This window comes from Saccostrea echinata, unplaced genomic scaffold, assembly GCF_033153115.1.
Source record: "Saccostrea echinata isolate AGI-Se365-2 ecotype Australia unplaced genomic scaffold, CSIRO_AGI_Sech_v1 ptg000009l, whole genome shotgun sequence".
NCBI lineage: Eukaryota > Metazoa > Mollusca > Bivalvia > Ostreida > Ostreidae > Saccostrea > Saccostrea echinata.
This window is the reverse complement of record NW_026889758.1, coordinates 28032189-28044750: the sequence shown is the minus strand read 5'-3', so window position 1 is coordinate 28044750 and position 12562 is coordinate 28032189. Positions and strand designations below refer to the sequence as shown.

At 33.4% G+C, this 12562-nt stretch overlaps 1 protein-coding gene and 1 long non-coding RNA gene across 2 annotated transcripts in view; one reads left to right on the top strand and one right to left on the bottom strand.

Moving 5' to 3' along the window:
• The first annotated feature begins 3467 nt into the window (after positions 1-3467).
• LOC133183544 (uncharacterized) lies at positions 3468-10602 on the top strand. The gene is made up of 4 exons (XR_009720669.1): positions 3468-3499; positions 5912-5944; positions 6272-6340; positions 10079-10602. It is a non-coding gene; the product is annotated as an uncharacterized LOC133183544 (long non-coding RNA).
• A 709-nt stretch (positions 10603-11311) lies between these two features.
• Positions 11312-12562, bottom strand: part of LOC133182145 (uncharacterized) — a 97146-nt gene continuing 95895 nt past the window's right edge. The window contains exons 16-17 of the mRNA XM_061316873.1: positions 12294-12490; positions 11312-11835 (exon numbers count right to left, since the gene is read on the bottom strand). Coding sequence (XP_061172857.1) covers positions 11677-11835; positions 12294-12490 — 356 coding nt within the window. The 3' untranslated portion in view covers positions 11312-11676. The remainder of the gene's footprint in view (positions 11836-12293; positions 12491-12562) is intronic.

Genomic DNA, 12562 nt, shown 5'->3' with positions numbered 1-12562 from the left:
GTGAAGTGGAACAAAATTGTGAATTTTATGGTCCCTATTCTCTGGAGCATGAGGGGTGGGGCTGAAACCGTAATGATTTATGCAATCTTCAAAAATCTTCTTCTTTTACTCCTAAATGCTCATCTGGTGCATCAAAATTGGAACCGTATAAGATTAACATAATCACTCCTGGGTTGAGGCCTCTGCTGGTGGACTATACTTCGGTACTAGCTTGAAAATACGGACATATATTTAATTGTTGTGGTAAAATTCAGAAATTTATTTCAAAACTAAGGATTATCTCCCTCATGCATAGCTCCAATTTTCAACGTATTAGGCTCCAGTCTTTGACACCCCCTTTTTAGCTCTTCAAAGTGTTTATTCTTTAAATATTTCGGATTTCCAACGTTTCGGCATGAACATCACTGAGGAGACATAATTTGTTGAAATGTGCATCTGGTGCATCAAATTTGGTACCGTATAAGATTTACATCCTGTACATCAAGCAGTCAAAGCATTGAGTCCTCTGTATCATTTGTTGAAATTCATGGTCCCGTGGTCAGGGGCTCAGGTGTAAGAGTGAGGCTCTATAGATCATGTAGTAAAAATGCATAAAATTCTTCAAACATTTCTACTCCTGGGTAGAAGGCAGACACACTAAGTGCATAACTAGCTCTCCTGAGCCAAAGGCTCAAGTGAGCTTTTCTAATGAAAAAGTATCCGATATCCATCCGTTTGTCTGTTTGTCTCGATGTCATCTGTCATGTGTTGTCTAAATACTTTTCACATTTTCGACTTGTTGCCCGAGTGGCGCAGTGGTAGAACGTTTGCTCTAGAATCGCGGAGAAAGGAGTTAATCCTTACAAAGCAGGTTCGAATCCCACTGTAGGACGTGGAGACCGGTCCTTCAAAGGAGACCGTATAAACCGAGTTCCCGTGTCGCAATAGATACTGGCACAAAAAAGATCCCTCACGGCTCAATGCTCCTGAGTGCCATGTATAGGTCAAAATTTGCAGCTCTCCATCGGCAAGTGGTGGCATCTTCATATGAGTGAAAAATTCTCGAGAGAGACGTTAAACAACAAACAAACAAAAACTTTCAACTTTTTCTTCAGAACCAATGGGCCAATTTCAACCAAACTTTGTCATAAAGCATCCTAAGATAAAGGGATTTAAGTTTGATCACGGGAAGTGCCAAGCCCCCATTCAAGGGGAAATAATAAAGAATTCGTGAACATTTGATTGCATCAATTAAAAAAAATCTTCTTGTCAAGAACCAGTCGGCTAGAAAAGATGAAACTTATGTGAAAGCTTTTATATACTGTAGATTCAAATTCGTTTATATCATGAACCCGGGGGGTACGATGAGGCTACAACAGGGGGTCATTGTTTTACAGACTAATATATAGGATTTATTTTTAAAAATCTTATTTGCAAGAAGATCAAAGCCATTATTAGTCATATTAAAACAGAAGCACCATCAGGTATTGAAGATCCAACTTTATTCTAATTATGACCCCCTGGAAATAGGGCGGGGTCACAACAAGGGATCGATTTTTACATAACAACATATAGGAAATATATTTAAAAATCATCTTCTAAGGAACATCTCAGGCATTATTAGTCATATTAATACAGAAGCATCCTCAGTTAGTATAGATTGAAGTTTGTTCAAATCACAACCTCTTGGGGTAGGCCACAACAGGGGTCAAATTTTTACAAAGGAATGTATGGGAAATTTGAAAAATCTTCTTCTCAATATTAGCAAAGCCATAATTAGTCATATTTTTACCGAAACATCATTAGGTACATATGTAGTGTAGATTCAAGTTTGTTTAAAACATGACCCCAGGGGATAGGGCGGGCCACAACGGAGTATCAAAGTTATACATAGTAATAAAAAGGAAAATCTTGAAAAAAATCCTCTCAAGAAGAGCAAATCCATGATTATTCATATTAATATAGTAGCATCCTCAGAAAGTGCAGATTCAAGATTGTTCATATCATGAATCCGTGGGGTAGGGTGGGGCAACAACAAGGGATCCAAGTTATACATTGGAATATAAAGGAAATATCTTGAAAAATATTTTCAAGACCGGCAAAGCCATGATCTGTCATATTTATATGGAATCATCCTCAGATAGTGTAGATTGAAATTCATATCATGAATCCTTGGGGTGTAGGGGGGAGAGGCAGAAATGGGGGATCAAAGTTTTACATAGGAATATATAGGAGAAGTCTTTAAAAATCTTTTCACCAGGAACAGCAGGGCCATAATTGGTCATATTTATATAGAAGCATCCACAGGTTGTGTAGATTCAAGTTTGTTCAAATCATGACCCCCGGGATTAGGGTGGAAATCAAGGTTTACCATAGGAATATATAGGAAAGATATTAAAGAGTCTTCCCAAGAAGAGCAAATACTTATATGGAAGCATCTTCAGTGGTATAGATCGATGTTTGTGCAAATCATGACTCTCTGGGGGTATGATGGGGCCATTATATGTGATCAAAGTTTTACATAAGAATATATCGGAAAAAGAATCTGCTGATGAAGAAGAGAATGGTCATAGTTACTCAGGTGAGCGTGGTGACCCATGGGCCTCATATTTTATTGAACAAGGGTGCTTCTTCCAATATTGTGAAATTGGCCTCCTGGGTCAGAGGTTTTTGAGTTAGGGCGGGGCTCTAGTCATTTGATCATATGGTGAAAAGACATTAATTCTTTTTGTCTGCTCCTGGGTATTTAGCAGATAAGCTAAGTGCATAGTTATGGTGAGAAAGAGTGCTTTTTCCAAAATTGAGTCACGGTTTCTGGAGTGAGGATGGGGCTCTATTATGATCATGTAGGGAAAATTTAACTTTGCTTTAGAGACGAGGATTTATTCCTTATTGCTGTTCAACTATGGTAATAAACAACTGTAAATTATGTAATGAATAGGTAAATTAAATGAAAGACTAAAAGGATTATACAAGAATTTTTTATGTATTACACAGAAAATGTTCTTTATTAGTCATATAGAGAAAAATATCCAAATTATCATAATTTGAATTATTATATTTTCTGGAAAAGAGTCTGAACACAGCACACTGAAGAGCTCTTATTTCATGGTAGTTCAATGCAGTTTAATAAGAGTAAATTTAAAAGTGAGATAGAATAAACGAACATCTACAGTAAATGGCACAATTTTTACTCTTAACATTACACAGTACATGTATAACAGAGCAAGATAAAGTAACATATCTTTATTTGCATGCGTTTTCCCAATATAAGTAAATAATATGATATCTGTTAACTGATACTTCATCGTCTTGAAAAAAAAATTCTTGAGAAATATGGCAGGTAACCTACATCAAAAAATGAACTAGATAAACACAATACGTGCTATACAGCTTCCATCATTTGTAGCTTCAAGATATAAAGAAATAAAACACCATATATACAAAAGCGTAAAAAATGAATTAAAAAAAATGTTTTTATCGTTTGCAGAGGAAGAAATGGAGGCAGAAGATATTTAATGTAAGTAAGACTGTAAGGGGCTTTGAGTGACGAGAGCTTAATAGATAAAATACAGAAATAAAGCTGAACAGTATCTATGAAATAACTCTACAAAGTTCAGAAAGAATTTTTAAACTGCTTGTGGTTGTAGACAAGGTAGAATGTATAAGGTAAAGATAACGAACAGTGATCTGTCTCAAAAAGAAATCCACAAACAATACAGATAGGTGGAGAGGGCATAAAACACGGACCCCTGGAAATTCCAGAGGTGGGATCGGGTGTTAAGAAGGAGGAAGCATCCCCTGTTGACCGGTCACACCCGCCGTGAGCCCTATGTATTAATCGGGTAGACGGAACTATCCGTACTCAATTCAGTACAAAAACAAAGGCCTAACAATTGGTATGAAACAAGTTAATCAAAATACGACCCAATGATAGATTATATTTGCTAACATGGTCATTATAGGGACAATAAAATTTAGGAAATGCTGACTTTAAACGAGGCTGTTGAAATCCCTGTAGCATCAACTTATCAGTGAGTAGTCTGCCTCGCTTTCAAAATTGGTCGTACTCAGAGCAAGCTCTTGAGAAGCGAATAAGTTGGGAGACGTAAACACCATAAGCAGGTGATAGTGGAATATTACTACATAAGGAAAGTTAACGATGGAAAAGCTAAAGTCATCTCGTTTGTCGTACAATTTAGTTGTTAATTGGTGTTTACATCTATAGTGAGTAAAATATCTAAATATGAAAAAGACGTTGCAGACTCTGTGGTGTCTTTTATTTCAAGTTCACTGTTTCGAGTCGACATACGAATGAAAATAACTATTGTTAATGGATAAAACATCGTCGATATATCTGAATGTTGATTGAAGGACACAGCTAGTGTTTTCCTCTTCTCCAGTAGAAGTTTTTTTAATTAATTATGCTTCATAGGAATATAAAAACAGGTCAACTAATAAAGGAGCAAAATTAGTGTCCATCGAAATTCCAACCGTTTGTTGGAAAACTTGGTCTCCGAAGACTACATAAATGATGTCAATAAGAATGCAAAAATTTCCGAGTTCCGTTTTATTTAAGAAGCAGTTGTCTATGATATCAAAAAGTCTAAATTTTAATTTATCGTGAGGAATTGTTGTATAAAGTGTAGAATACTCGTTAGTTTTGATCTTATAGACTTTTGAAAAATTTGGTGAATTTAAAGTTTCTAGTTCTTTCAAGTTTTTTTAAAATGATTTTGAAGAATTCCTTCTTTGAAAAAGTGTCTATCGCCCGTTGTTTGTAAACAATTACAAAATGCAACCCTACAAGAGTGTTTGTGTGATTTGAATAAACTTGGTAAAATTGTAGAATATGTAATCATACAGATTTCTTCACGTCGATTTTAATACTTATCACCAGGGAAAAAAACGTACCACACCTATATACATTTTTATGGGTGCGGGACGTTTGTTTAAACATGGTGTTCTTGTCTTTATTGTAACAACTTTTTAAGTGTATTCAAAGTAAATTCAAAATTTATTTATTTTAACATTTAACAAACCCCTATGGTGTCAATATGTACCGATGGTCGACAATATGTGCAGTGAGTGTAGATGCATATTATCGCCGGCGACATTACGTACAGAGCAACAAAATGTACCCTAACTATCGGCCAATATCTATCTTACAAACTTCTTTTAAATAACTTGAAAAGCACATAACCAGCTATTCACCAGAACTTTGTGACTTCATAATGAGCTCTCGGGCTATTTTCGGGGAATCTCAACACTGAACAAACTTACTGAAATATGTTGCATGCAATGAGCAAAGGAAATTTGATTAATATAACTCTTCAGATTTCAATAAGACATAATCAAATAATTCATAAAATCTTAACGGAACGGTAAAAATACTTAATTTTGAATCCTTCACGTCCAGAAACTCTTCTATAATTCGTACTTTTTTCTGTATGAACTTAGTCTTACAGTTTGAGGTACAAGTATTATATATAGAGTAGGACTTCCCCTATAGCCACACCCCTACACAGAACTGAGTGTCCATATGCAGTCTAAAATTGTATGATTTATTCAATTTCCCTGAAGGTTAAAGATACTCATTTTTGTGCTTCAATTTTTAGTGAAAGTCATTGGTTCCATTAGTAAAATGGCACAGAAGTGTGTATCATGTTACTTTTGATTTCATCTCTTTATGTATAAAAATACGTAAAAACATAACTGCTGAGTAGATTTACTACATTAATATGTAAGAGTAAAATCTTAAACAATCAATTATCGTAAGCTATGGTACAAGTGTAATTATGACTCATTTGTATGATTGTATGCACCCGTTTTAACGTAAATTATGAGCAATATATGTAGAATAGCTAACAAAAAAATTGTCATACCATCCATGTACAGTGTATCATCAACTTTTGTTACAATTTCCTTCTAGCCAAAGACAGTCAAGAAAAAGAAATCTCAAATAGTAAGTCTATTATGATATCACAAATAAATACTAATTTCTGGTTGTGGTGAAGTCCCCTAGATAATTAATGATATTGGCACAATTTATCAGGGTACTGATATACATTTATCAGGCATATGTAAGTTACGATAAAAAAAAATGGAGTTCTTACGTATTTCTTTATTTTAAATAATCTCATTTATATTCATAATGTAGTAATTAATGTTACATATATTTTTTAAATGATTATTGCGTTTAAAAAATTAATTTCTCCAAAAGTAATTATATTTTAAAGTAGTTATTTTACTGAACTTTTTTCATTCTTTGATTTTTTTTGTTTATTTAAAGAAAGTTATTAAAGATCATGGTAAAATTAGGAAACTTCCATCAGGAGCAGTGAAAGTCTCTTTTCAAAAGGTATTGAGTTGATCAAAATAAAGTGTTCATCATTTCTGTATCTGTTCATCGTATTTCATGCAGGCCAATTAATTTGAATGGAGAAAAATTCTTAATTTCATAATTTTCAAGATTTTAAAATTTCAAGTTTTTTTTTTTAAAATTAAATTTGATGGCCTGTTTTACGAGTTAAAATTGGAAGGTCAGTACACGCATATTTCTCTCACCATCATATGATGGTACTTAAAGGTGCATAGACACAGATTTGAAGTTTATATTTTTTCAAATTTTCTGTATAATATCACAACTTATATTTTGCTGTAGCATTTCACACGAAAATAAAATTAAAAACTTATTTAATCTGGAAATTATTGGAACTACGAATTTCGGGAGGCGTTTGATTAACACATCCTTGCACTTTCACAATTTTTACCTTTATCCTTAATACTTAAGAAAAGTAGCAATTTTGTTGTGTATTAATGAATAATATTACATCTATAATCCAGAAAATTCAGAGTTAAAATGTGCGAAAGCAAATCCCACTCTTTAAGTGACTTAAAGTATTCTCAGCTTGTGCTCAGTGTTTTGTAGTTGTGTACAGAGTTTAACAAATTGAATACACCCTTGAAACGTAAAACTGTTTTTTGTAAACAGGGACGAGCTCCGTTGTTGTTAATGTTTACGTTTCACCGAGTGTGTTCAATTGTTAAACTCTGCACACACCATTGATCACAGACTGACAATACTGGTGAGAGGATTTTGCTTTCTACATTTTTACTCTGAAATTTCTGCATTATAGTTTTAATATTTTTCATTAACAAACAACAAAATTGCTACTTTTCTAAAGTAATAAGGATAAAGTTAAAATTTGTGAAAGTGCAAGGATGTGTCTTTCAAACGCGTCCAGAAATTCGAAGTTTCAATAACTTCCAGATAAAATAAGATTTTTATCAATTTTTCGTATTAAATGCTATAGCAACATATAAGTCATGAAATTATACAGAAAATTTGAATAAATATTTACTTCAAATCTGTGTCTAAGCACCTTTAAATATAGAAAAATTGATATTGAAATTTATAATTATAAAGCAGAACAATGTGATCATGCGCACTTTCTATACTCATCGATATTAACAAAGGAAATGCAAAATTCTTGAATGTATTTAAAACAAGAATTATTTTGAAGAAAACTCTTAATATATGCTTCAATTTAGAAGTACTAGTATGTTGAAAACTGTTGCACATTTTTTTCTAAAATTTAAGTTTTTTTTTAATTGTGCACAAGTTACTATAACTGAAGTGAAACAGAATTTCATGGTCCACGTGTACGTACGCATTCCCATGGCTTGAGGGTTCAAAAAGCCAAAACTATAAAGATTAAGGCAATCTTCAAAAATCTTTTTCTGTTATAGCATGTAAACTGCATGAAAAGGACCAAAAACTAAAATTTTACCCTAACAAATTTCAGGCCATTGAAAGGCAAGACAACTGTGGATGCAAAATTCATGAAACTTGTCTCATATATATGTTCAAATTTCAAGATCTCACAAGTAGCCAAGAAGGGAAATTGGTTTACTACATTATTTGACATTTTTGTATCAAATTTGCTATAAAGGTGGTAAGTTACAAGAGGTATATAGCAAGTGACAAAGTGACAAATTGAGTAATGTGAACCGATTACAGTGTGTATCTTACCCCACCTATCCTTTGCAGTTATCTGTCAAATTATATTTTTTACAAACATTGTAAATTTAATAAGTAATAGTTCAAACCAAATGTCTATTTATGGTGACAATGCAGAATGATCTTGTGTATAAATTCTGGTCTGAAAAATTATCAACGTCTTTGATATCTCAGGGATGTTTCATGGTTTTCGTTATATTTTTTTTCTTTTGAAACTGAAACAAAATACGAATAAAATACGTAAAGTGTACTGATCAAGCATAAACAAAATATGACTAAGGTCTTTTTTTTTAAAATTTCTTATATATATGCAGAGGGTTTACTTGAAAAAAGTAAGGGAAATGTGTATTTTGAAACGATTAACTGGTTAATCAGTCGGAACGCCTTGCAGTTAACCGATTAGCAATTCTGCATTTGATTGCCATCCTCAATATATATATATATATATATATATATATATATATATATATATATATATATATATATATATATATATATATATATATATATATTATTTTTCTCATTTATTACAAGCTCTCTGATTGGCTCAAACTTGATCATTTGATAAGATATATAACAGCATATCGACGGTGTTACTATTCAAAAATTCTGAAACGCATATCAACTTGATGTTTAAAACATATAGGTAATCAGAGATTACAGAGCTCACCTCAACGAATGTTGTCTTTAAGTAAGGCAAAGTCCCACACTAAACTAATAATCTAGGAGTGTGCATCCCTAGATGCAACATTTATGCAATTTTGGTCTGATAGGGCTTGCAGTTACTTGGGAATGGACTTATCTGAAGACTTAAAACTAATCACTCATTCAGAAAATGTAAGTCAAATCCAGCATCCGAAGCAAGTTTTGAGATTGTTCGTCCCTTGATGCATCATCCATGCAAGTTTGGTTCAGATAGGCCTTATAGTTACTTGGAAATGAGATCTGCTCCAAAAACTTTAATCTGGTTACTCATCCGGAAAATGTAGGTCAGATCCAGCATCCGAAGCAAGTGCAGTAGTGTGAATCCTTAGATGTACCATCCATGCAAGTTTGGTCAATATAGGGTTAATAGTTACTTGGAAATGAGACCTGCTCCAAAAACTTTAACCTGCTCCAAAAACATTAACCTGGTCATTCTTTAGCTGAAATTGCAGCATCTGAAACCTTAACTGGTACAATGAAACACACTAGAAGCATCCTCCATGCATCTCTGACTAATATAGGCCATAGAAGTACTTGAAAAGAAAACTGCTCCAAAAACCTTAACCTGGGACGCCGACGCCAACGCCGAGGGTATTACATAAGCTCCCCCAACTTCGTTGAGGTGAGCTAAACAAAATGGAAATAATCTTATGTAAAGCAACAAGAGTGCTGAATTCACAATAGGTAATAGAGTGTATGACTTGGTGTTTGGGGGAAAAATTATACTTAAACTCCTATAATTTATTATCGTGATGATCTGTAATAATTGATAAGACATAACAATGCCTTGAATAAGGATCTACTCTATATTAAAAGATATTAGATATGTTTTCATAAATCGACACAAAACATAAAACAAATGTAGCCTTTTAACATGTTTAAATTCCCTTAATTACTCTATCAGTATAAAGGAAACACAATTACATTAAACAGCTTAATTTATTTTGATCGCTAGTCTCTATGTCTTAAAAAAAAGGACAAGAAACAAAACTTGTGCCTTGCTCCCACTATTTCATATTTTGTTTTTCAATCTCTAGAACAAATAAAATAACAAATGAAGCCCTTTCATTTGGTCCATCCATAGATATATCGACTTCACAGAAACGTATATCGACCTCACACTTCGTCGATATGCTTTTCTGTGAAGTCGATATATCTATGGATCTACCGAATAAAAGGGCTATATTTGTATTATGTCTATTCATTCAAGGGACAAAAGCTCATTGTCAATGTTTTGGTATCTAAATTAACACAAATGCACCTTAGTAAACAGAAAACGACTACCTCCAAGGTAGCTGTATATTTTGATAGGAATCTGGTCTTTTACTTCCCTTAACCAGATTGTACATGTCATTTTTTTTTCAATTTTAGGTTGGCCGGTGAATTGAACAGTGTGCCAAAGGAAAGTTCTGGAAGCAGGAAATCTCCTTCAACCTTTGCCTGGCGCAAATAGAACAGTGTGTCAATTCCTGTTTAAAATCCATGTAGATCTCAATACAATAGAGATACATCTCAGTACAATAGAGATACAACTCATAATTTCACTTTAAAGACCCAACTAAATTCAGGAAAAATGATTTGAGCCCTTAATTTTAGAAAAGAAATAATTGCCATCAAGTTCTTTTTCATACTACAAAGGATTGTCTTTTGGCAACAGTTAAATGTTTAGCTCAATCTGAGCAGGGGTTTGCAAACTCTTAATATTTATATTTTAGTGAAGTAAGTTGATTTTATCTTATAATTTTATAAATAGGGTGTAATTTTAAGGTTATATCGAACCCTGTGTTATTTGTAACAAACTTGTACCTTCACTTAAATGTATCAATATATGTTAATTTTTAACATTGTTGCAATATACAACTTTATTTACAATGTAAGATTTTAGCCCATCTCTTCTTTCACCTGATCACTAACTTAATAAAATAAAAAAAAAAAGGACGTATTTGTATTAACCAGCTTAGACCACTTAAAGTCTGATTTGACATAAAATTGATGAAACTAATAATGCTCTTTATTTCAAAATCTGATGCTGATGAAAGTAAAAATGATTGATTGTATATTGTTTTACGTCCCATTCGAGAATTTTTCACTCATATAGAGACGTCACCATATACCGGTGAAGGGCTTCAAATTTTGACCTTTACTCGGCACTCAGGGCCATTGAGCAGTGAGGGATCTTTATCGTGCCAACGCCTGCCGTGACACGGGGCCTCGGTTTTTAAGGTCTCATCCGAAAGACCCGCAACTTTCACTCCAAAGTGCCGAGCGCATGGCGAAGGAACAGTTGCTACCTATTTTTATCGACTTAGGTCTGTCGCGGCCGAGATTCGAACTCACGACCTCCCGATCACGGAGCGAGCGCTCTACCGACTGAGCTACCGTGAAAATGAATGCATCTGCATATTTCCATTTCAGCACTGAAACGAATGACTTACATTTAACATTCAAGTTAAATGCTGTTTGTATTGTGACCTTAGCATACAACATGGTTGTCACTGTACAACTGTAGTCCATACTTGAATTTAAGTTTCATTACTGCTTTCATTTTGTCAACATTATTAACCTTACCAAACGCTGAACTGATCCAAAATTTGAAAGATACAATTTTTTTGAAATGGTACAAATATATTTATTAATACCACATTACAATTATATATAAGTACATAGATGTCATAATTCCCAAAGTCTACCATGCATAACCACTATTGCAAAGGGAAACTGCATATTTACTGCATACATAACATAAATAATAAAAATGTACAAAATCTTTTACAGTTTAAATGCATGTAAATATACATGCAATCTGTATATATAAATAAAGTTTATATACAATATGTACAATGCATAATGATATAAATCAGAACAAAAACAAATGCACACATAATCAAATCCTGCAAACTCTTTACTTAATGCACTTTAAAAATTTGGCAGCCAAAGTTCATAATTATTTTATTGGCAAGTTGGACAAATTACAAGTCTGTCTGTTTCTGTTTATTACGGCAAAAACACATGAAAAAACGACAGTCAAATCTCCAATTACGGTTCTCCATCACAATCTGATCTTTATGGTCGATGAGTTCCAGTGGTTTGCCTTGCTTCAACACCCTTTCCTTTTTTTGATCATTTTCCTACAAAAAAAAATCAAACTATAAGATTTATCTTTCTTTAGCTTCTTTGTGGAATGTAAATGTTTTAGGACTTTGAAAAATCTAGTGTACGTTGAGTTTAACAAGTTCATTTTCAACAAAGGGGTACTTGCCATATTTCCCCAAGAAAAATGTTCAAAGACAATGAGGTGTTAGTAAACAGAAATCACTCTTGTCAAACTATCAAGCTTCCTTATATTGGGAAAATATATGCAAATAATGTATTCAGTAACTTTCAGTTGAGTAATAAAGTACTAAAGTCTAGAACAAAAGTGTCATTCACTGTAGATTTCCATATGTTCTATCTTACACCAAGGGCAAATCACTCCAACTGCATAAAACTACCATGGAATTAGAACTCTCTAGTGTGCAATTCTTACAGCCTCTTTTGTTTTTGAAACACCAAAACAATGTAAACAACGTTAATCATTATTATTTACCTCTTCTTCATTTCGTCTCCTAGCAAGTCGCTCCACGTCATCCATATCATATAATTTTATTTCAAATGGCTCCTCCTTGATTCTCTGAATCTGCCGTGTGTCAACCCAAGCCTTTGATGAGGGACTTGAAATTACTGACCCTTTACCATCAGGACTTTCCCCTGATCTAGCTGGGGCAGAGCGACTCCGTTTGGTGCCTACAATATCAATCAGTATGTCTAATTAAATATTGGTTTAACATATTTTTCTTTCACTTAAAGATCATATTT